This window comes from Centruroides sculpturatus, unplaced genomic scaffold (genome assembly GCF_000671375.1).
Source record: "Centruroides sculpturatus isolate CEXI.00-Female unplaced genomic scaffold, Cexi_2.0 scaffold468, whole genome shotgun sequence".
In the NCBI taxonomy this organism is placed as follows: domain Eukaryota; kingdom Metazoa; phylum Arthropoda; class Arachnida; order Scorpiones; family Buthidae; genus Centruroides; species Centruroides sculpturatus.
In genome coordinates, this window is record NW_019384707.1 from 123965 (window position 1) to 150544 (window position 26580).

The following is a 26580-nucleotide window of genomic DNA, read 5'->3' on the forward strand; positions in this document are numbered from 1 at the left end:
TTTCAACACCTGTTCCAACTGTTCTGTGTGAACTTCCTATGTACCCTCTAACATTAATTTTTGAATTAAATATATGAGGAAATGGAGCTGTTGTTTTGTAAGGCTCATGACATATTTTCCAGAAATTCATTGAACTTGGATACTATGATTGTAAGAAGTAACCTAAAACTTTTTCAACTGTCATTTTTATATTCTGTTTTAAATGGCTATTAAAAAATTTTGATTCAGGTAAACCACGAATATTGATAAATTGAGAAATTATATCAAATTCTTCAATATTGCAGCAAGGAGTAAGTGGAACTAAGTTCACATTATTTGAACTATTTAAAACATCATTTAGATAGGAATGGTCTTCAACAGGAATTGGTGTACATAGTGCCAGAGGAATAAGCTTCTGCCCAAGAATCGTTAAAGAACTGATCATTTCATTTAAATGAATGGCATTTGACTTCATTCTCATGGGAAGAGTAATAGTATCCAATGCAATGGACAATACAGAACTAGTATGATAATTCATTTCAGTCTTATAGTTTAAATAAGGAAAATTTATATTAGGATTTCCAGAATACAAATGTGAATTTGTATCAAGTGGTGAGAAAAGATGACTATACATTGCTAAACTGTTATACCCCATGAGACTGCTATAATATTGACAAATGTCATTATGTGATACTTTTTTCTTTCTCCATAATGTGAAATCTGAATTATATACTGGAAAACACAAATGTATTTTGCTAGAATAACTATCTTCCAAATGTTCAAGAATGCCATTAGCTATAGCTGTAAATCCATTATAACCATCCATCAAAACATGAAAACCCTGTAAATAATCACATTCCTCGGAAAAATACCTCAAGGTATCTTCTATTAAATCATACATATTTTCTCGATCGAAAACTTCAACACCACATCCATATCCATTAAATTCATTTTCACAACCGTAATCTTCAATAAAACATAAACTTCTAGGATGATAATGAATTTTCAAAAAATCTGACCATGTTGACCATATTAATCTGACAATTCTATAAATAGATAATTTAATATAAATAATAGATAATTTATATTAAATTATCTATTTATAGAATTGTCAGATTAATATAATGAAATAATCATTAAAAATATCATTTCTAAATTAAATAAAAATAATAAAAATTAAGGTGTTGATTAAAATTGATTTGCCAATTTTCATTGATATTTTAATTTTGATATTTTTTGTGAATAAGGTATAAGCTTTTGTTAAGTTTAAAAAGCTGTAAAAATTTGTGCTTATAAAAAATTTTTTAACAGGAAAATAATTTAACTTTTCATTTTTAATTTATAGTTTGGCCTCAAGAAGAGTACATAGTTGAATATTCCTTAGAATATGGTCTTTTGAAACTTTCTCCAAGTACTAGACAAAGATTGAATATTCCAATTAAAATTGTCAGTCTAAGTAAGTATAATTTTTTTATGTATATGTTGTATTTTGACATCAAAACACATTTTTATACATCTGTAATTTCTCATTTTTTTGCAAATTATATTAAAATGTTTTATATGAAGTATTTGAATAATTGTAAAAGATACTTTAGATTAAAAGACATAAATATTCAGTGCTGAAATAAACATCATTATGATGATTACATATATATGGTTATTTTATTTTAGAAGTGGCTGAATTTACATAGTTTCATATTTATAAAAAGCAACTTTCAAAATCAAATAAAAGCATTTAATTAGATAATTATATATGTAATTATTGTAATTAACTCCAATTTAATATCAACTTCAACAATAATAGTTTGATTTTATAAAAATTTGTTTTTATTAAGTAGATAAATAACAAAAAACACAACAAACCTATAACATATTAAATAAAACTTAATTTTTTCACATTATTTTTATGACCATTTGCTTCTGCAGATACTCTGAGACTGCAAATTCAACAGATTAGTTTTTTAAAAGATATTTGATATAGCAACTGTAATGAGTTAAAAATTTAGCTTTTTGTTTAACATAATTTAACATTTATGATGAATATTTAAACAAATTATTAATATATTACTATATTTAAGAAATTAAAATAAACTTAACTATATTAAAAAAGTTAGTATGATTAAATGGAATATATAAAATTAATATCCATTATATTGATATTTTTGCAATTAAATGTATTCTATTTAGGCAGTAATCACTTCTATCAATATTAAACAGAGGGATAGTGTTGATCATTTTTTCTTAATATAATTAAATAATTTTTTATGATAAAAAAGATTAACTGATGATGATAAATATGAAATTCTGTTTATTCAGTTTGCTTACTTTTAGTTTAATAAGTAATTCTCATGTGAAGAAAAACTTTTAGTTGATTTATTTTAGTTCTATGGAAATTTTTCTTAATAGTTATTATATATTATTATTAGTCTAAGGTACATTGGGAATCTATAATTTAAGTAAGATTATTATTTCAGGAAAGTTTACTTGGGGTTTATTTAGATCATTTAAGAAATTAGAATTTTTTCTTTTAGTTTTATGGATATGAATTGGAAGATAATTGATTACAGTGATACCTTCACTTCCAATGATTAACTTCAAACACTTCAGAGTATGAAAGTTAAATTCGACAAAAATATGCTTCTAATTGCATGAGCAGTGAAAAATGCACTCAAAATGTAAGATAAGCTTCTGAACAAAGAATACAATCTCAAATTAGCAGTAATGCATTAAGTTTCACAACTCTTATAATTAAATTACACATCTATATTAAATAGCAACAACTATTAACAATATGCAAAAACTTTCTGTCCAACTCAATATCATTTTTACTTATTAATTAATCATGGCATCTGAAAAGTGTGTGGAAGCAACAAAGTTAACAAGTAAGAGGAAGGTTGTAATATTGATGATTCAGATGAAAAAGGTACTTATCATGAAGCATGTAAGTGGTACATATGTGGCAGCTTTAGCAGCCATATTTAAGATGTGGAAGTCAATGTGTGTGACCAATAAATGTAATTTTCATTTGATTATACAGTATTTATATTTTTTATTTATTGTTTTTGTGTTTAAATTTATTATTAGGGCATTTTATTATGTTATTTTTACTTTAAATTATGTGTATTTGTTGTTTTAAGTTTATCCAAATAGGTTTTGTTTAGGGTCTGGGAATAAATTAATTTACTTTCATTATTTCTAATGGGAAAAATTGCTTCAGACTTTGAATGGCCTCCTGGAATGAATTAAATTTGAAGTACAGTACAAGGCACTACTGTATTGCTAAAACATATCTAACTTATGTTGTTACCAATCAGAGAATGAATAATTTCATATCATCTGTATGAAATAAATTTGAAAGGTTTTAATTTATTAAAGACTAGTAGCCCGGGATGCCCCCTAGTGGGCGTTCTTTACAAATTCCCATGAGGCACGGCTCCTTTGACTTTTTTGTTCCTATCAATATGCTCTACAGCTCTGTTAAAGTCCCAGTTGCGTCATACGGATCTATATTTCTATCAGTTAAACATCCTATAAAACTTTAAAACAGTTTAATTTGTTTATTTACCTTTGGTTGTAAACCTCGATTTTAAATGTATCTGACATTTTTTCGACAAATTTCCTGTGAGTCAATGCGCAACATTTACTGACTTGTGAGTCACGGGATGTTGTAAACATGCGGCACAAGGTTAATGAAGGCATATAATAATTATTTATACCATTCCGTGGTATAAATAATAAATTCATATCAATAATAAATTCCTATTACAAATAAAAATAATTTATTGTTAATTTAAAATCATTGCTAGGGTGCCTCTAGTGCTTGTTTTTGGCGTTATGTAGATGGACGGACACGCGTTCAATGGGTTATATAGATAGATAGGGATATTAGATTCATGGGAAAAGAATGACATAAAAATATTTAGCAATATACTAAAAAGACAAAGCTTAAATAAATATTCTTATGAATTCTCAATTGTTAAACAGTTATGATAACAAGAACATTTGATATAATTAATGAGAAATTATCTAGTATGTTTTTTGTAATGTTCTGGCTGATATAACAAACATTAGAAAACATTAGGACTATGTTTTATATGTAACATTAATAGTTTATATTGATATCTTTCAGTTCAAGGAGAACTTTTTTATCAAGTCATTTTCCATAAATTATTATAAATATCTTTGGCTTTTTTAAATCAATTAATGAGGCTGTTTTTTTATAAATGCATATTGTTGAAACTACCAGAAAGAATTTCAACAATTTCATCAGTAAAATTGTTCAGCTGATGGACTGCTTTTGAATCTTGTAAGAATAAGTAAAGCTTTGTAAATAAATGAAATATCAGTTGGCACTTGAAAAATTTAGCTTCAGTTAATATTCATATAAAAACACTTCAACAATAATTAAAATTATTAATTAGTCTTAAAGTATAATAAATGACTTGCAATACAGTCAGCTCAAAGATTGCTCAAATGAAGTTATAGCATATGTCATCAAAGATAAGAATCTTGTTTTGAAAAAAAACAAGCTTAATATAAAAACACAAAAGTTTGAAATTATTAGATAAATGTTATTTTAATAAATTTAATTGATTTAAAGTAGAGTTGATTTAATAGTTATTATATGATATTTCGTTTGTAATACAAGATTTATATTTACAGCAAACTGAAATAATTTTAATTATTCTATAAATTACTAGTAGAATCACCAAGTGTTTACCAAAAACTATAATGAAGACACTAACTGAATAAAATTTTGTTATGGCTAGATAATGACATATGATGTATAATCCATATCGGAAATTTTATTGACTGATTATAAAGGTATACAAATGACCTATCATAGAATTTTCAAGAATATACATACTGTATGTATAATATAACGTAAACCTAAATTGTTAATTTAGAAATATTGAGGTGGGTAAACTGTTTAAAAAATGATTTTTATTTCAGACAAAACATGTTTTGAAGGAATTGGTTGTAAAATTCATTTTTTGAATGAAGAGATAATGGACAAAATACTGTTCCTGGAGAAAAAAATACTAAAGTAGTTTTTATGGTGGCTTTATCATTACAAAATACAGTTTATAACAATTTCAAAGGAGTAGGAAGAACAGAATCTGCTTTGTAAATGTTTACGTGTATAAGTTGCATGGAAGTTTATTGCCCTAAACAATTAAATAAATTTCATGTTCTTCAATTACATTATCAGGAAGTCTGTAAAAAGTATATTTTTGTACCATTTGAGTCAATCATCTGTTTCTTCTACTTTCTCTGTCTTCCTGAAATTTGTGGCTTTCTGCTTTCCACATTTTTTTTACTGTAATTATTCCATGTATATCTTCTGTTTTTTGTTCAAGAATACATTCACTTACTCATTCAGCAAGAACACAGAACAGAGTTTGTCACAAAGGTAGAGTAAACTCAATAGTTCATTTAAAATAATAACACAACTAAAATATGATGTGGAAATCCTAATGTGTAGTATCTCTGTACACCACATTAAAACTGTTGTTATTTGTTGGAGTTGGGCATAATATACTATGAATGAATCTGAGGAATGGATAAATTACTTCAGGTGCTCCCCTACTTACAAACAGGTTAGGTTTTCAAGGTATTATTGTAAGTCAAAAACTAACATAGAAAGAACATTTGTACAGTACACAGAATCATCATGTATTGTTAGTGTTTGATCCTTCAATGTACTGTACTTATATAGAATACTTTGTACCTGTTTACCCACTTACTACTGCTTGGTAGTGGATGTTTCAAATGCAGTTACTTTTACCTAACATACTTAATTTTATAATACCAAATTTAGTTTTCATGGTAAAACAGTGACACTGCTTGCATTTATCTCCATTGTTAGATTTACTATTATGTTTTGGACACATTTTTGATGCACTAATCGTAAAAATTTATAAAAATTGCAAACAATAATGATAAACACCGTTACTCTAATGTTACAAACTTCAATACCATCTGATGAGCAGCAATGGAATGTCAGAATTTGTGCAAAAACAAAGAATGATGATAAGCAATAGAAACAATTGCAAACATTAATTATTTACAACTGGTCAAAGACTGACTTCAATACCACCCACCAGCATCAAAAGATCTACAAAAACTGCACAAAATTTAAATTTTACACATATGGTCAAATTGTTCATAAGTTGAATGCTCATAAGTAGGGGAGCTCCTGTACAGTAATACCTCGACTTATGCTACCCCGACTTATGCAAACCCGGAGTTACGCAATTTTCAAATTTCGTCTATTCATCTTTTGTTTGAGCGCCACGCAACTCTTGATTACTCACTCCCCCCCACACTATTGTTCGGCTTACATGTTTGGATGTGCCGCATGGAATTGACGCATAGCTACAATTTATTTTGCATTATTTATTTCTGTGTTTGTTATATCTACAGAGACTTGAAAGACTCTATGTGGTGATTTTTTGTAATCGTGAACGAATCAAAAGACGAGATAAGATTAACGAGAACATTTATTAGCTTACATACATCCGACTTGGATTTTACACAAATTGCGAAATTATACCCCGACTTACACGAATTCGACTTATGCAGTTATCGCTTAGTCCCACTATAGCGTAAGTTCGGGGTATTACTGTATTTGATTGAATCCATAATTTTGTATATTTATTTTTAATGATAGAAAATGTATTTTAAGCAAAAATGAATCTTTTTTTTTGTAATGTAAATTATGAAGTACTAGTTTTTACAGTAGTTTACTCATTACAGTAGTGATAAAACACATTTTAAATTTGTACTGGATTGCCTCTTGTTCTTGTTTTAATTCCTAGGCATGACCATAAAAGGTTGCTTGAGAGAACATATCATACAGTAACACACAATGATTAAGATAGATATACAGGCTTTTATTAATTCTAGAGGACATTTTGAATGTTTACTTCAGAATTGTGCATTTGTTTTATATTATAACAACATACTATATGGTTTAATAGTCATAGTTTTAAAAAATAGTTACAGTCGATCCCCTATAACATGGTAGATACATTCCGTTCTTTATGAAATTGATGTTCTACGAGCCCTTAAATACATGAGCCAATCACAGCCCAGCATGTATGCAGTTTACGGACTACGGCTGTTTGAAAGGTTTTCTTCCATAAAATTAATTGATTCTAGACTAATTTGACTCAACATTTCCAAAATATGTGTAATTTTTTGGGAATAATCCATATAAACTATGCTATAAACAAAAAATTGTAGGATTACTTACCAAGTGTTCACCATTCGACGACACCATTGCATAAGCTTGTTTTCATCATGGAGCGGCGTATCAAACGGGGGTGCGCACGTTTCCTGATAAATTATTTTTCTGCGAAAAATTTGCTGAACTTTGGAGACATCATTAATATAAATATAATTTTTATGGACGTTAAATAATAAATGGTTTTTAGTAGGTCCGCTGCTTGTTTAAACTCAATGGTTTGTGCAATATCCGCTATTGGTCTAGATTCGACCAATCCTGTCGCGACATGAGTTGGCGATGACATTTTACTGTTATATAGAAGTCTCTTTTAGCATGTTTATACGAATACGGTTGCAATTTTTTCACCGTTATATATGAATCCGAATTATATGAACCCGTTTTATAGGGAGGTCTACTATATTTTATAAAAGTAGTTAAATTAAACTAAAAACAAAAACCATGTATTAAAAGGGGTGTGCTAATGCTAATACTTATGTTTAATGCAGACATCATCATAGATGTAATTTCAGACTAGATAAAAGCTGCTAGATTGACAAGTAAATTTTCTCCAAATGTATGTTTAACATTTTCTGAAATTAAGGAATTTAATACAAAAGTTCTTACAATAATGAAAACAAGCATTGAAATTACTAAAATTTTCCATTACAAAATGATTTAAAAGCAATTTATTTTTTAATTTTCTCTTAATTATTTCTTATAATTTGAAAACATGAAAAATGCCCTACTATTTAGTTTTTAAACTTAATGTAAATAATTGTTACTATTAATATGTGATGTATCATATTTTTATATTTATATTTTATATCATATATCAACAAAAATACAGGTATCCCTCATACAACATAGTACTTCTACAACACAGTTTCACTCTAACATGGTTTTGGAAATCATCTGTACATAATTTCAGTTTTTAAGTGTAAATGTCTTTATTCAATATTTTTTTTATTCAAATAAGTACAGTACACATGTATGAAATTTACTTGTGAATTTTAGAATATTACTACTATTTCATTCTTGCTTATATCCCAAATTATATGGGGTCAGCCCAGAATGCCAATTCCTGCCACTTTGATCTATCCCTAATTGTTTCTTCATCCACTCCACAGTCCAGCATATCTGTTTGTACTAGGGTTTCTCAAATGGGATCCCAATTGTTTTTTTAACCCAGGAAATATCCTGGGAAATCCTGCAAATTTCTTAAAAATTCACTTTTTTTCTTATTTTGTGTTAAGGTTGAGGAAATTTTGCAAATAGAAAGTATAATTAACTCATAAACTATCAGAATACATTTGTATTTATTAATTTTAAACCTACTTATTAGATTTTTTAAATTTTTGCTCGTTATGGCATGTCACAAATGGTCAATAATCAATACGTAGCTTATTTGTGGCAGGACTCTCAAAATTCTTTACCTGTAATATCTGGAATAATTGTCTTACACTGTCTTAATTTTTAACCATGCCAAGTAGCTTCAATAACTGCGTAATGCCAATTTGTGCAAATTGGATAAGGATACAAATGAGTACAAAGTCTGCAAGTGTAAAGTTTTTCTTCATAACCTGATTATTAAAGACAAACAAACTGCCGAATTATTGGGCTATGATGTTTCTATTAAAGCAGTCAAGGTAGACAAATCTAGAATACTAGAGAACAAAAGAAGTACTACAATCTCGGAAACAAACTAGTAGAAATCTTTCAGGATACAGGTGAAAAACATATAATATTTGTCTTCTCTTAAATGCATTAAACATGATTCCACTCACATCAATTGAATCGGAAAGGGCATTCACGGTAGCAAGACTTTTCATTATTAAAATAAGAATTAGATTGNTCGGTAGCAAGACTTTTCATTACTAAAATAAGAATTAGATTGAGTGATCGGAGTATTGACCATCTTTGCTTTTTAAAATCTTATAAAAATTTACAATATTTTGTATTATATTTTATTTAAAAAACAAAAATTACCTTCTAAGTTAGAAGTTTGATCTAAGTTAATTTTTTTTTAAATTTTTAACTCAATTCAAAGCATTTTTTGTTGTTATTGTTGTTGTATGCAGTTTCCAGCAAACTTTAATAAATTTTTCCTATTTGTGAAAATTTCTACATAATTCAAAGGTAATTTTTAATATATATCTTGCATGGCATTATTAATATGATTTTGGAGGTTACAGAACATATTAAATTACTTTAAAAATGAAAAATAATTATATCATTTGATTTCATGAAATTTTGTATATCTTAAAAATAATTAATTTTGTCCCAGAATCCCGGAAAACAGTTCACTTTTATCTCGGAATCCCAGGACAAGCAAAAGACCAGGAAATGAGAAACCCTAGTTTGTACACATTCCGTCCATCTCTTCCTAGGTTTTCCTCTGCCTCTATATCCCTGTACTTTCATATATAGTGCCTTTTTTGTTACATGTTCCTCATTCCTTCACACCATGTGTCCAAACCATGTTAGTCTGTGGCTTTTTATTTTTTATAATATAGGTGCTCCCCCTTTAAACTTCTCTGATGTAGTCATTTCTAATCCTATCCATCCTTGTAACCCCCACATCTACCTAAGCATTCTCATCTCTGCCACATGCAAATGCTTCTCTTCGATGCTGTCATCAGCCAGCACTTGCACCAATACATAAGCATGGGTCTGACGACAGTTTTATATATTAACTCTTTTATTTTAAGTGGCATGCATTTGTCACAAGTTATTCCTGTCACCTGTTTTCACTTTAATTTCCCTGCATTGATCTTCCTAGTAACCTCCATATCAATGTTGCCATCGTTCTGCAGCACGGATCCCTGATAGTGGAATTCAGTACTTTCTGGCAATGGTTTAGTTTTAACGTACCAGTACCAGGGAGACTGTCAAAATTACAAAACATGTACTCTGTCTTGGTTTCACTGATTTTTAGGCCCTCATTTTCCAGCATGTGTTACCATTTGTTTAGCCACCTCTGTAGTTCTTCTCTGTCCTCATCAATGAGGACTATGTCATCTGCAAACAGCACAAGAGGACTTCTCTTGTAAGTCCTCTTGTAAAGCAGATGTTATTGCATCCATAACTAATAGGAAGAGGTATGGACTGATTACTGAATCCCGATGTAAACCCACTCTTACTTCAAACATGCCCGTCAAACCGGCTGCAGTTCTAACCTGCGTGCTGACCCTAAAGTACATATTTTTGATTGTCACAATGTACTGAAGCAGCACACCTTTTTGCCTAAGACATTACCAAAGGACTTCTCTCAGGACTCTATCATACGCTTTTTCCAAGTTTATGAACACCATATGCAGGTTTCTCTTTATGGCTCGGTATTTTTCCATCACCTGTCTGTACCACGAATATAGCATTCATAGTACTTCTCCCAGGCATAAATCCAAACTGGTCTTCAGTGACACTAGTCTCCTCTCTAATCCTCTGTTCAATTACCTTTTCAAAAAGTTTCACTATGTGAGCCAGTAGTTTTATCCCCCTATAATTATTACATTCCTACATATCCCCTTTTTCCTTAAAGATGGGTACTAAATAGCTTCTTCTCCATTCATTGAGTATAGTTCTCTCTAACAATACTTTGTTAAATAAGGGTGCGACTATGCAGACGCGAGCGAGCGAATTTTCCGAGCGAGCGAGAATATGTGGCGAGAAGAGGCGAGACGTGATAAATATCAAAACCTGTCAGATATGTGCGAGAATCAGAAATTCGCTCTCGCCAGAGTTATTTCTCGCTTCTCGTTTGTGCATGGTTTTCCTTTGCGAAAATTAAATCGCTCGCAACCTCTCGCTCGCTCTAAATTCGCGTCTGCAAAGTCGCACCCTAACTCTGTTAATCAGTCTCTCTCCTCCTATCCCAGGATTTCCCATACCTCTATCGGTATCTGATCTGGACCCACTGATTTCCCATTTTTCATTTTAATCAATGCCGGCTTTACCTCCCATTTCTCTATTATGCCTACTAAGCCAATATTTGGTTCTACATTTTCAGTTTTAGTCTGTCTGTCATTCTCCATGTTCAGAAGGTCTTTAAAGTGTTTTCCATTGGGCCTTAATTTTTTCATTTTTAGTTAGCACTTTGCCATTTGTATCTTTTATACACTTGATATAAGTCATATCTTTACTCTTTCTATCTCTCATTTTCCCAAGTCTATATATGAGTTTTCTACCTTTTTTTCCCGTGAATGAGTGAGAGATCACTCACGGGAAAAGAAGATAGAAAACTCTTGTCTTTTGTCTTGTGCCTAGGCTTTAGCTATGACAACCTAGCTAAGGCCTTCGCCTTCTTTTTCATCTGCACATAGACATCTCTTTTCTCTTCCCTTGCCTTATCATCTCCTTTCTCATCCTGCCATCTTTTAAATGCATCTTTCTTCTCTCTTATAGCTTTCTTCACCTCTTCATTCCACCACTATACCTCCTTCTCTATTTTCCTGACTGGCTTTGTTTCTCCCAGAAGTTCCTTCACAATACTTTGTATTTCCCTGGCCACCTGTGTCCACCATTCGTTTGCCAAGTCAGTGTACTTTACATTACTGCTAATGACACTTATCACTTTTTCTTTAAACTCAATTGCATTTTTCCCTTTTAACAGCCACCATTTAATTTTAGTTATTAGTTTGTCTCTACACTTAATCCTATTAAGATCAATCTTTAATTCCATTACTAACAATCTATGCTGACTAGTCAAGTTTTCTCCTGGTATCAATTTACAGTCCTTAATTCCTTTTAGATTTGTCTGTGTTGTTAACAGGTAGTCTATTTGCGTTTTATGATCCCCGCCCTTATAAGTTATTAAATGTTCTTCACATTTATCAAAATAAGTGTTGACCATTACTAAATCGTAGGTGGTGGCCATTTGCAAAACACATTCTCCTTCAAAATTTCTACCACCAAATCTTTTGCCTCCATGTACTCTTTCATAACCAGCATTATTTTTTCCACATGCCTGTTAAAGTCTGCTCCAATAAATATCTCCTCATCTGTCGGTACCACCATCATTATCATAGCCAAATCTTCTCAGAACTGTTCTTTTACTCCAGCAACTACACCCACTTGCAGCACATATGCACTGAAGGGGTTAATTAACCCCTTCAGTGCATATGTGCTGCAAGTGAAAAGGTTATGAAAGAGTACATGGAGGCAAAAGATTTGGTGGTAGAAATTTCGAAGGAGAATGTGTTTTGCAAATGGCCACTGCCTACGATTTAGTAATGGTCAACACTTATTTTGATAAATGTGAAGAACATTTAATAACTTATAAAAGCGGGGATCATAAAACACAAATCTATCAATTCTCCAATACTCAATTTCACCAGTATCAATCTATCATTTACTCTATTGACTATGACTACATTTTTCTTTAAGTTGTTTTCTACAACTATCCCCACTCCATTCCTCTTTCCATCTTTTCCGCAGTAGAAAAGTTTACATCCTTCACCAATCTCTTTAGCTCTAGCCCCCTTCCACTTCATCTCCTGCAGACACGCTATATCAACTCTTCTTCTTCTCAAGGTATCTGCCAGTTCAGCTCCTCTCCCTGTCATAGTCCCTATATTCCAACTTCCCACTCTTAATGGGACAAGCTTCTTACGTTGTCCCTGTCCCACATGAGATAACAACCCTCATCCATTTCCCACATCTGCCGGATGCTGCAGCTGCGTGTCGCCTATGGGGTATGCCCTAGTATTAATATAACTCAAAGTGGCATCAGACGTTCCATAGAAAAGGATTTGGCTGGGGTTTTTTTACAGTCGGATGCCAACCAGACACCAATCTTCCCATTTTTCTAACCTGGGCTGAGGAACCAGGTTTAGCAGGGATTTGGCAGTGGCCTAGCACCTGAGCTCCTGGAGACTCACTATAGTCCTTAAGCAGCAGTTGGTCATCAGCTATTTTCAGATACCACCCTGTCTCCGGCGGTACCCAGCTCCAAAAGGCCCTCCTCCAGTGTGAACTGGAGTATTTACCTCACAGGGCCCCCTTTGTGCTTGTTTGTTTGTCGATGCTTGACTTAACAGGATCCACTATGTTATAGTGAACAAAGGGTTGGGGTGGATAGGCTAAGAGGACACTCTTGTTATGGCCTTATATTGTGCATCACACCTACTTGAAGCCCTGCAAATTTTAGAATACTGAAATTTTCAAATTATTTTTGCTTTTCATCAGGTTTATTTTAATGAAAACTGATAGTACAATTTTTTCCTTCCTTGTCCTAACTTTCCTATCAACCAGATGATGATGTTGTTGCTTTCAGACTTTAACCCTTAAGATTGTCACTGTGTTTTCTTTTTATAGATTAATCTTTGTATTTAGTAAAGTTTATTTAAACATGTTTAGATAAGTGTTGTTAAATTTTTTTTAACCATAATGAAGTAATCATTTTTCATCAATTTTATGAATGACATAATCATTTGTAGGTATTACTTACCTACAAATGATTACTTCATTCATAAAATTGATGAATAAAATACTGCGGTATCTCAGTATTTGAACAGTTTGATATTTGAATACAAATTCTAGGAAAAAAAAACCTCTCTGTACTCAGCTGAACAAATGCAACTCTCTAGAATAAATTTTCACTTAACATATTTTTATTTTGTCATCCATAAAAAATTAGTATGATAAAAATTTTAAAAAATGAAGATGTTGCTGATATTTCTGATCAGGATTGACAAAAAAGCTTAGAAGATGATGATACTTTGTAAAAAAAGAAATTGCTCTCATTTAACTAAAATTAATATTAATGTATCATACAGTACTTTTAATTGTGATTAATATTAATTATTGGATGCTTTAATAAACATATTTCTCTTAGTAACGAAAAAGAATATTATACTTTTCCTAATTTTTAGAACCTAACCCCATATTTTGCATTAGTCCTTTGTTTCGTATAGCATGTTTTCACATAACAAGGCATTTTTTCAGAACCTAACTACCATTTTATATGAGGGATACCTGTATTTGAAGTATGTGTATTTTAGAAATGTTTTAAATTTTAAATTAATTTTATTTGTATCAATGAACTATGTATATTTTTATGTTAATAAATCTAATTACTACAACAAATAAATAAAGTATGTATTTATTTTGTAATAAATTGTTATAATTACGAAAAATCCATGTTTCAGTTCAAAATAATAATAATAATTTTGATAATGTTTGGGCTGCAATTTGAAAAAATTGTTGACCTATAAATTTCCGGTCACTGTCTGTCTGTCTGTCTGTCTTTCCTTAATTTTGAGAACAATGTTAGATAGATGAAAGTTGAGATCAGATATGGAAAACTTATGAACAGAAGGCACTGATTAACTATGTGAAGACTTCCAGTCTAGACCAAAAGTCATAATTTCATTTAAAAAATTTTTTCCAGAACAGAGTTATATAGATGATCAGCAAGCCACTGTTGTTATCAGGAAAAGTATGATGTACAATACATGAGCAAAACACTACAAATTTGAGAACAAGACCATACAATATATTTTAAATTTAGTAAATTAAAAACATTATAAATTTTTCAAAGCCCAATACATTGATACATATATACACACACTATGCCGGGTAAAGCAATAACATGCTGAGTGCCATAGTGGAGGTGTACTTAGGTCGTGGGTGTAGAAGTCATCCCCAGCTGGCACTGTGAGTAACCGCATATAGTTAAATCTAAAGTTTAAATACATCTGAAAGCGGAAGAATTGCTTAGGTGGCATAGCTGGCAAGTGCACTGCACAGTAAGCAGAGGTTGTGGGTTCAAGTCCCGTTCCAGGCTAGTTCTTTTCTTCCAGGCAGTTTAATAAATTATTAAAAATTATAATTATTAATTTAGATAAGAGATGGCATGTAACATCTACCTCTAATACCAAATTACTTAATATCTAATCATTAATTATAGTACATTTATAGCCCAATTAATTACAGCAATCGTTTGGTTAAATTAAAAATACGATTAAAAATTACACCCTGGCATTGTGATAGCCACAATAATTTTTACTTGTTAGATTTTAAAAAATGGATTAAATTTTTATTTAAATACTATTTTCGAATATAGATCCAAATGAAGACAAATGCTTTGGTAACTGGTTCAGCCGCTTTCTTTTGAATGAATTTGTTGGTTATGATGATATTTTAATGTCAAGTTTGAAAAATCTTGCAGAGAAAGAGGAAAGTAATGGTAAGTAAGCAGATTTATTTCACTTTTTAAAACATTATATTAATTGATTTGTATTGCCTAAATTTATAAGGTTATGTAAGAAATGTTGTTACTGGTGAGCATTATCAGTTTGTCAATATGTGGATGACCCATTCATCATATTTAACAGCTGCTTTTTTCATGTTGGTATTTGTAAGTATTGACACCTTTTTACAGTTTTAAATATTTATATTAAGAAATCAATTTTGAGAACAGTTTATAAATTATATATACAAATGTAAACCAGACTAAGATTTTTCAGGATATAATAGTAGCTTAAAATGTCAGTTCATTTATAGTTGTAATAAAATTTGGATTTGATTTAAATTGTAGCCACATTTACATATTCAGTAGAAAGAATTAAATATTTTCTTAAAATTAATTTCAGGAAAATATTTAATTTTAAATTTAAAAACTATGAAAATATATAGCTTTTAAACTATTTAAACCATTAGTTTTTTCTCTTAACAAATTATGTCATTTATTCTATACTATTATTGCCATATCAAGACTCAGTCTCTTTGACTTTGCCATATATATGTCATACATTGACTGGATTTTGTTTTATAAGAATCTTTTTTTCTTTATAACTGTATATTAATAAGAATTATTAGGAATAGGTTTTGCATTTTTATTTCTAACTCTTGTCTCAGTTCTTTCAGGCATTTAATTTTTTTCTGTGCAATTAATGCCATGTCTCTGGTAGAGAATTACTTTCATTTAGATTTTATTAAATACAAAAGATTATGTAAAAAAACATGATACACTAATTTTTAAGTATCTAGATTTGATATAATTTTATTTATTGCTTTACTTGTGGTCTTTATATGCATTTGTAGTTTAATTTGTAATATGTAGTTTTTATTCATTGAGTTATTTTATATATAAAGTTATCTCCTGCACTGTATCTTTACACGGGAGTAGTGGGTGCGAGCATTCTTTATAAGAAACTTAAATGCTGCTGTTTTGTTCTAGGGTCATTAGAGTTTGATGGAATACCAACGTTTTTTCATTCCATCAAACTTTAAAAATTATATAATTAAGTTTTGTATTTAAACAGATCATCAAATTTTTAAAAATGTTAAATTTAAAAATAAAATATCTCTAGAGTATTAATGAGTAATATTACACACTTTATATTTGATTTTGGCCTTTTGCTATTGAAGTATAGTTCGGGTATTTTAAATATTTTAAAAAAATGTAGCCAATATACCAAAATATCCATGAAAATTGCAAATAAAATATTAAGGTTTCAAGTTTATTGAACTTTATAATGCATAATTAGTTTTTACTAATAAATATAACAATTTACTTTCTAATCAATATAATACTTAACTGCCTATATTATTACAATCACATATAATAATTAAAAAACAATTCATTTTTATTTTTAATGTATGATTAATGATGTAAAATGAAAGTTAATCATTAGGGGAGACCATTCCATGTCTGGACATTTTTCATTTGCAATTACAATATTTATGAGGAAGAAATCTGATTATACACTGCCACAACACAGTTCATTGCCCAACTTTTGAAGCTACTATTTTGTTAGTATTAAAAGTGGGTTTTCCAGAAAACTTTTCAAAAACAGTAAATTATCCATTTGTTGATCAGAGTGATACACAACTGGACTGTGTTGTTCCACATTTGGACATAAAAATTTCAAGCCAAAGAAAGTTTAAAACTATTATTTTCTTATTGTATTTAAGTGATTACAAAATGATTTGAGAACCAAAGAGTGACACTCATTTGACAATCTAAAAATTTTGGATACATAATATTCACAATAGTATAAGCTACACATGTTAATATCGAATATTTTAATATTAGTTAACATTAGCATACTCATCAAAAGAGTCATTAAATAAAAAGGTTGTTGATACTATAGAGCAGTGGGCCCCAACCCCCAGGCCGCGGACCAGTACCGGTCCATGGATCAAATGGTACCGGGCCGCCCAAGGAACATTAAATTATTTCTATTTTATTTACTATGGTATTTCCTCGGATTTGTGCGACTTTTAATGGATGACGGAACAACGGAATAAACTGGATATAAGAAACACGCTTCGGGTGTCATTGTCTCCTATTACCCCCAGATGGAACCGTCTCGTTGCAAAGAAACAAGCTCAGGGTTCTAATTGATTTAGCGTTCTAGTGAGTTAAAATTTTAAATCACATTATATTCATTTTTTAGTGTAACTGTATATTACTTTGAAGGCATTTTTAAATACAATTAAATTAAAATTATTAAATTAAATTAATCTAAAATATAAACAATCAACGTCCCCCCTCAGTGGGCCGCAGTAAAATTATCAAACGTTGGCTGGTCCACAGCTATCAAAAGAGTTGGGACCGCTGCTATAGAGGATGGAAGAACCTACAGATATTATTGATGGTAATTTGGAAAATATATAATTTATGTTAACTACTAATATTTTTTTTATCTGTTATTGTAAATACTTGTGAACAAATTTTCCTTGTGAAGTATGACAAGTTTATCATCAGACAAGACTCATTTTGTATTTCTACTCAGGCAATATTTTGGCAGTGGGTGTTTGAAGATCACTACCACTTAGAAAACTAATTAGTGATGTAAATATAGCTTCTAATAATAATTAATTTTTAAACGGTCCAAGCTGATGAAAATCTGTTGCAAAATAAACAAAATCTGTTTTTCCAGTTGGCATATTTCTATTATTGAACATGTCCACTAGGGTTTCTCATTTCCCGGGCTTTTGCTTGTCCCGGGATTCCGGGATAAAAGTGAACTGTTTCCCGGGATCCCAGGAAATCCCGGGATAGAATCAATTATTTTTAAGGTATACTTGAAATTAAATGATATAATTATTTTTCATTTTTTAAAGTAATTTTAAAGTTCTGTATCATCCAAAATCATATTAATAATGCTGTGTAAGATATATAATAAAAATTACCTTTGAATTACGTAGAAATTTTCACAAATAGAAAAAAATTTAGTAAAGTTAGCTAGAAACTGCATACTACAACAACAACAAAAATGCTTTGAATTGAGTAAAAATTAAAAATTGAACTTAGATCAAACTTATAGTTTAGAAGGTAATTTTCGTTTTTTAAATAAAATATAATACAAAATATTGTAAACTTTTATAAGATTTTAAAAAGCAAAGATGATCGATACTCGGATCACTCACTCTAATTCTTATTTTAGTAATGAAAAGTCTTGCCACCGAGAATGCCCTTTCCGATTCAATTGATGTGATTGGAATAGTGTTTAATGCATTTAAGAGAAGACAGATATTATGTGTTTTTTCACCTGTAGCCTGGAAGATTTCGAGTTCGTTTTCGAGATTGTAGTACTTCTTTCGCTCTCTAGTATTCTTGATTTGTCTACCTTGGCTGCTTTAATAGCGGCATCAAGCTTAGAGCTCGATAATTCGGCAATTCATTTGGCTTTAATAATCAGGTTTATGAAGAAAAACTTCATACTTGCAGACTTTGTACTCGTTTGTATCCTTGCCCAATTTGCACAATCTGGCGTCAGGCATTTATTGAAGCTACTGGGCATGGTTAAAACTCAAGACAGCGTAAGCACAATTATTCCAGATATTACAGGTTCCGACAAGTAAAGAATTTTTATAGTCCTGCCACAAATAAGCTATATATTGATTATTGACCATTTGTGACATGCTATAACGAGCAAAAATTTAAAAAAACTAATAGGTAGGTTTAAAATTAATAAATACAAATGTATTCTGACAGTGAATGAGATAATTATGCTTTGTATTTGCAAAATTTCTTAACCTTAACACAAAATAAGAAAAAAAGTGAATTTTTAAGAAATTTGCGGGATTTCCCGGGATAAGAAAAATTTCCCGGGATATTTCCCTGGTTAAAAAAACAACCGGAATCCCGTTTGAGAAACACTAATGTCCACTAATGGAATGAAATATAGTTTGGATATGGCAATGGTGCATTTTTGTTATGTGAATGATAGTGACAAAATGTAAGATTTGATAACAGAACAAGGAATTGCATGCACCCCAATAGTCATGTTTGTTCACATCTTGGTCTTAACAAGACTTTTGCAAAACATACTGAATGAGAATTTTACAAGGGTCCCTGAGAAAAGTTGGACCAATTGTTTATCATTTCCTGTGTCTATATGGTTGCTGCTATCTTGCTGAAATTCATATTGCAAATTTAGTAGAAGGATGCCATTTAGCAATAAACTCGGGAAATCTCTTGATGAGATATGCATTACAAAATTTAAGTTATCTGTTGACTTTTCCATGTATGGACTGTTCTATCTCTGCTATAATTATTTTGCAAAATTCTTTTTATGAATTATAATTTATGATGATAAATTTTTTATTTTGTTTTTCAAATTATTTTATGATTTTTTAATTAAATAATTTTTAATTTGTTTTTTATTTAATTTTATTAAATTTTTTTAAAAATTGTTTAAAAATATATTTATTTATTTCCAATGAGATATATTGAAAACAATATTTGAAGATAGACTACATTAAGGGTATTTGATTATAGTACTTAAAATATCTTGTAAAATATACAATATTGTATTCAGAATATTTGTTTACATGTTATAATAGTTGTAAAATGCTTTGAAATTTATTAACAATTAATTAAAAAAACATTTAAAATAATAACTTTCAAAACATTAATTATAATGTACAGTATTTGAATTGAATTCTAAGTTGTACTTGGGTGCAAAATAATATTCATTTAATTAAATTTAACTGAAATGATCATTTATTCTGTATGAAATTTAATAAATGGTATTCTTAATTTAAAGTAAATAATCAGAATGTAAACCTTATAAATAAGCTATGTAACAACTGTATAAATTATATTTCTATCCAAAAGAGAAAGGAGAAAGTACTGACAAAAGCAATGTATACAATGGAATTCATTTATTATAATCACTTCAGGACTGTATTGTGTATTGTGGTAACATTCAGCATAGTAAGTAAATAAGACTGTATTTAGTGGAAATTCTAGTTTTATTGATTCTAACAATAAAAAGGAATGCTAAAACAATTTAAAAAAAAAAAATGTATAACTTGAAGATTTATTAGTTATTAATTAGTAGTAATTCATCCAGTATATAACTGAAATAAGAAATGCCAGTAATTTAAATTACTATAGTGTAAGTGAATAATGATTAAAATGATAAATGTGTAACATTTAAAGCACTGGTTAAAACTGATAACAATTACATTATCAGCCATGTGTTAAGACTGATAATATGAAAAGGCAATTTAAAAATGCTTATTTACCTGAAGATAACTATAGTCAAAATTCTGATTATAATAAATGAAACTTTAAAGCTTATCTTAACTTTTATGTTTTCAGACATTGTAATTCTAATAACATTAAATAAATAATGATAATTCCTGAGATTATAATAAATGGGTGCTGCTGTGTAACTTTGATGAGAAAGTAGATATATTTCTGTTGTTACCAATTAATATAGACTATTACATCATAAAGCATGTTGTTATAGAATATTTTTTCCAGTCTTTGTTTCTCTTTCTGACTTTTGTACTTAGTATTTAATGATGGTGTTTAATGCTTAATTATTACTTATTTATTAATGTGCTAATGACTCAATGTTTAAATACATATATTATTACAAATAATTTTATAAAGGAAATGATATTTTTGAAAATACTTTTTATTGTTAATATGTATAGTATAAAAAGTTAAAAAAAAGAGGTATTCTGTGTCTGCTGTGTAATGAAATACACTTTAGAAAACTTCTTAGATGGAAAACCTATTATACAGAAATTATTAAAAAATTTTTTTTTATCTGTAAAATCAATTTTATTTTCAATATCAAGGTAATATAACATAGCAGAATATAACATAGTAGAATAGTAAGATGCACTGACTACAGCAGATGATGAAATGACTGTTGTCAGTATGACGTGTCAATAGTTAATGTACAGCACTTGATAGGGAATATGGTCAAAGCAATAAATCCCCAGGTAATTTAGTGACTACCTCAGGTGTGCAAATGTTTGATGTACAATATGGTGACAATTTGGAATTTGCTTTACTAAAACTTCATTATTTTTATAAGTGATGAAGTTATGGTAAGGAAAAAGATTGATTAGTCTCCAACATAAACTTCTTAAGTGGGCAAAATATCGTCAATGGGACTGATATTTTGGAATTTCTTACACAGAAAAACTTGTTATGCGCAAAATTTTAACACACATGATGTAAATACCAGAACCAGAGAAATTGGACTTCTTAAGCAGGAACTTCTTAAGTGGTTTCTACCGTATTAGTTTTGCTAAAAATGAATAGTATCAAAATTATTTTAAATTGTAGAAAAAATACAAACTATAAGACTTTCTGTAGTAATAAAAGCAGTTTATAATTTATAAAATATTATAACAGCATATGTTATAAATGTTTTTGTGTTGTACAAAGGTACTTAATTTAGTGTGTAAATACAACATATTTTAAAAGTTTTTGTTGCAAAATCACATTATTTTTCAAAGTCAGTTGGTACTAATAATTTTTTTTGTCAGCTATTTTTACATAATCAGAATTTTGAATGATATTGAGGATGTGAATTTGTTATGTTATTTAATGAAGTAAAAAGTTATGTATATAATTTTGACACACACACACACACCAAAATATATTTCTATAAAATATTTAGAAATTTATTTGTACTCTACATAATAAAATAGAATCTGCTTATTGTTAGCATTTTGGGGCTCACCTGTACTGATAACATTGAGTGGGAAGTAAAATAAGATTCTGGCTTTATTGATTCAGATATTAAAAAGGTATACTAAAATAATTTTTAAAATGTTTAATTTGAAGATTTATTAATTACAATTACAATTATTATTAATTAATAGTAATTCTTCCAAGTTTATAATTGAAGAAGCAGATGGCATCAATTTAAACTACTATTTTGTGAGCAGATTACAGTTAAAATGATAAACATTTAGTGATATAATAAGTTTGCCCTTCACACCGACGTATACTATTATTAGAACACTTACGTGCAGTGGTGTTACAGGAGTGTAACGCTCCTGTAACGCCATTGCATGCAAGAGTTCTAATAATAAACATTTAGTAATTAATGCATTGATTAAGCTGATAATGATTGCACATTATAAACCACATTTTGAGGCTGATAGTGTGAAAAGACTCTTAAAATGCTCATTTATGTAATATAATAATCACTTAACTATAATTAAATTTTCAATTATATTAAGTTTTAATTTACTTTAACTTCTATATTTCAGGATATGATAATTCTTTTAATATAAATGACTGATAATACTATTCATGGTTACAATAACCAGATTCTATTATATTTAAATTAATTTTGTATTTTTTTTATGATTTAATTTTTTTGTATTTTCTAAACTAAAACTTTTACTTCTGTTTTTTAAAAGAATTATAGAAAGTATTAAAAATGTTGTTAAATACAATATGTTTTATGAAAAAAATATCAACATTTTCTTATTAAAATTTTATATTGTGGCTATGATAATATTTATTTAAGAAAAATGTCTAGAAGGGAGATATTTATTGAAAAATTTATTTAATTATTTATTTTTAAAGATACACATTTTTATTTTTCAAAAGTAATATTAAATTAATCACAATAAACTGATAAAATATATTTTGGTTGTTTTATATTTTTAATTATATCATTATCATCATTAAATTTTGTAAGAATATTTGATAAATTATTATTAAGACCTATTTTAATTGCTATTTATGGAAAAGCTTTAATAAAAAATAAAGAAAAATACATTTGTGTATTAATTTATGTAATGTATAAAAATCTGAAGAAAAATTAAATGGAATTAATTTTATAAAATGTTGTTATACACATTCTTTCTATTTTTATTTACATGCTGCAGGTTATTATAATGTGCAGAATGACAAAATCTCCTATGGTTATAAATTTTAACTATTAAAATTAGTGATATTTTAATTATATTTTCTGGATTTGTGAGATTATTCTATAAAGACATCTTTTATTAGTTTTCTTTATTTTTATAATTTATTAAAATTGTAATATTTAAGAAGAGATAGCTAGTGGAGATTCCCCTTTTCTGTAAAGAAGACAGAATTATGAGAAAATATAATATATCAATTAACTAATTTTAAAAACTCTCCTAGAAGTAAATGTAAAAAAATTATAGAAATAAACAGATTAACAAATGAGAGAAAAGTTATTTCAAGAAATAAAAAAAAAAGTGTGTAAAAATCTGTAATAGTAAAGATATCTCTAATCAGTGCTTTTATTAAGAACTAGTAGCCCAGGATGCCCCCTAGTGGGTGTTCTAGCAGTAGCGGTGTCATTCTGTGGTATAAATAATAAATTGATATCAATAATAAAATCCTATTACAAATAAAAATAATAATATACTGTATTGTTAATTTAAATAATAGCTAGGGATACCCCTAGTGGCTGTTCTAGGCATTCTGTTACAGATTACAGATATACAAACAGCGTGATCAATGTCTTATATTATTAGATAAAACTAATTTCGATATAATTAGAAAAGACAAAAGTTTAACGCAGACAATAGTGTTAAAGTGGACATAATATCAAAATTGCAGGATAGTAAAAAAACTCAAGTTTGAATTAATAAAGGAGATAAAATTGTATATCATTGAGAATATCCACTTGTTCATGAGAGAAGAAATAATATTGAACAAGGAAAAAATATAAGTATTTTTGTCTTTATTATGCTGGATAGAACCAAACTAATAAATATGAAAATATTTATATTTTGTTCAAATTTTTTTTCTTCAAAAATTTTAGTGTTTGTTGTTATTAAATTATTTATTGTGACATTGTCACAATGCCAGGCTGCAATATGCTCTTCAGCTCAGCTTAGTAGTGTCTTGCCTCTATGCATCATATTTTCTTGCTATCAACAGTCATGCTGGTCATCTATTTAACTCCTTTCAGAAAAATTTTTGAATTGAAATAACGTGACTTCCAGTGCTGACCAAAAGTTCATATATAGTTAATTGAGACCTCCTACTTCTAATCTTTCCTATCTGCTCTTGACTTTCATCTATCTAACACTGTTTTCAAGATTAAGGAAGGACAGACTGGCAGAAGGCAGTTGGAATTTATGGGTCTACAATTTTTTCAAATTGTAGTCCAATATATAATAGTAACAAAAAATTTTTAACATTTTTAGTTGATTGTATTGAACTGACATAACAATTGACAGACTAATTCATAGTGTCCACAGATTAGGTATTGTATACAGCCATAAATTTTATGGCTGTATACAAAGCATATGTAATTGTAACTGCTGCTTTGTTCAGTTTGGATTAAGATAGGGTATAAGGTATTTGAAAAAAGGATTGCAAAAACAGTAATTGGCAGGTTTAATTCAGAATGCACTCATTAAGCAAATTCTTGTAAAGTTAGATTTATTAACAAAATTAAGATGAAGTAACTTACTAAATTATCTGAAGTTGGAAGAATTCCATCACACATTACTGAGCTGCTAAGTGATGGAATTCAGCATCAGATGAATTGGTTGTATGACAGTCATTGCTATTACTGTATTCAGTGACTGTCATGCAACCAATACAATACTGTCAAGTAATTAATCAAAATAAAAATTGTAAGGGATCTTTAGCATATTTAAATTATGAATAATAGTAAATACAGAAGAATATACTGTAGTTTCAGTATACCATTCTCAGATTCAGTTAATTTGTTAAAAACTAATTAAATGAAATTTGATATGAATACTGCTTGAATTATTAAGCAAACAATAACATCATAAAGAGCAATGTTTTAAAAAAAAAAAAAAAAATGTTTTCAGTCTACTTGATAGACCATCATCAGGATGTATAGGATGGGTGGAAAGTAACTAGGCATTGAGAAATTGCTAAAATTTTTGTAATAGCAATTTCTCAATGCCTAGTTACTTTCTACCTACCCTATATATCCTGATGATGGTCTATCAAGTAGACTGAAAACATTTTATTATTATTAAAACATTTATGGTGTGGAAATCAGTGGCTGCTATACAGAGATGGTGGCATTTAGATTGACATGATGTCTCTTCACTATCTGGAAACAATCAAGAATTGTCATTTTAAACTAAAAACAGGTTTGGTTTTGGATGAACAGAGAATTGACCATTCATCCTTATTGCAATGTGAGGAAAATGTGTCATTGGTGTATGGCACCAGTATCTACATTGAATTTTAACATATGCATCCATATTTCTAATTAATAAGGTACATGTCAAATAAATTTCATTGTCTTTGCATTAGAAGTATGGAAATTAATGATTTCTCAAAGCCTAGTTACTGTCCACCAGTGGTGTGCTGTGACATTTGATGATAGGGAAGCTGTGTTTCTGTAAGAAGCCGACATCCGGCGGCAATCAGTCAATTATGCGTCAGTGTTGGTCTGGGGCAGGGGTGGCCAACAGTTTTTGCTCCCAGGCCAAATTGGAAAGAAAACTTTTTCCATGGGCCAAACCAGAGGCTGCCCTAGGAAGATTTTGAGGTGGTGCAAGATCTCATTGTGGTGTCACCCCGTAGAGACTGAATTGTAAATAGAGATTACAGATACATTTTTCACATTATCATGCTTTATCAACACTCTACGCTGTACTTATGATATTTGTAATAGAAATGGAGGGTTAACTATAAACGCACAGCGAGCTGTTGACCCTTTTTTTTTTTTTTTTTTTTTTAGGCATCAGAATTTTTCATCGAACTATTTGGACTTCAGTACCTAATATTGAAAGATTGATCGTGGGCCACATAAATTCACTACACGGGCCACATCTGGCCTGTGGGCCATATGTTGGCCATGCCTGGTCTAGGGTCCATTCGTATTGTTTATTCGATAAGCCAGTAAAAACTGTAGACTTTTCTAAATGTATTTTTAATATCACAATTACATTCCGAATCGCTAGCCACGATATAAGGGCTACAATAAAAAATAAAATAATAAAAACTTACTTGGTGAAATAAAATGTGTGGTGGATGTACCGGTACATACCTGATACAAAATATTCTTCAATTGTACGAATATACTTTTTACGCGACTCCACAGCCCTGGCAGGACTGTGGAGTCGGAGTCGTGGAGTTTTGGTGTTTTAGCCGGAGTCGGAGTCGGAGTCGTCAAAAAATC

General features: G+C 29.4%; 2 protein-coding genes across 3 annotated transcripts in view; one reads left to right on the forward strand and one right to left on the reverse strand.

Annotated features, from left to right (window-relative positions):
- Positions 1-26580, forward strand: part of LOC111627702 (membralin-like) — a 117236-nt gene that overhangs the window by 14373 nt on the left and 76283 nt on the right. For both annotated transcript variants that reach the window (XM_023371321.1, XM_023371320.1), the window contains exons 4-6: positions 1325-1435; positions 15273-15395; positions 15466-15566. In XM_023371321.1, coding sequence (XP_023227089.1) covers positions 1325-1435; positions 15273-15395; positions 15466-15566 — 335 coding nt within the window. The remainder of the gene's footprint in view (positions 1-1324; positions 1436-15272; positions 15396-15465; positions 15567-26580) is intronic.
- On the reverse strand, positions 5-1001 carry LOC111627703 (protein misato homolog 1-like). Its single transcript, XM_023371323.1, has one exon. It carries the CDS (start codon positions 878-880, stop codon positions 143-145), a length of 738 nt encoding a protein of 245 aa, XP_023227091.1. The 5' UTR covers positions 881-1001; the 3' UTR covers positions 5-142.

Coding starts and splice junctions, on each gene's coding strand:
- LOC111627703 (XM_023371323.1), bottom strand. CDS start 880: ATGTATGATTTAATAGAAGATACCTTGAGGTATTTTTCCGAGGAATGT.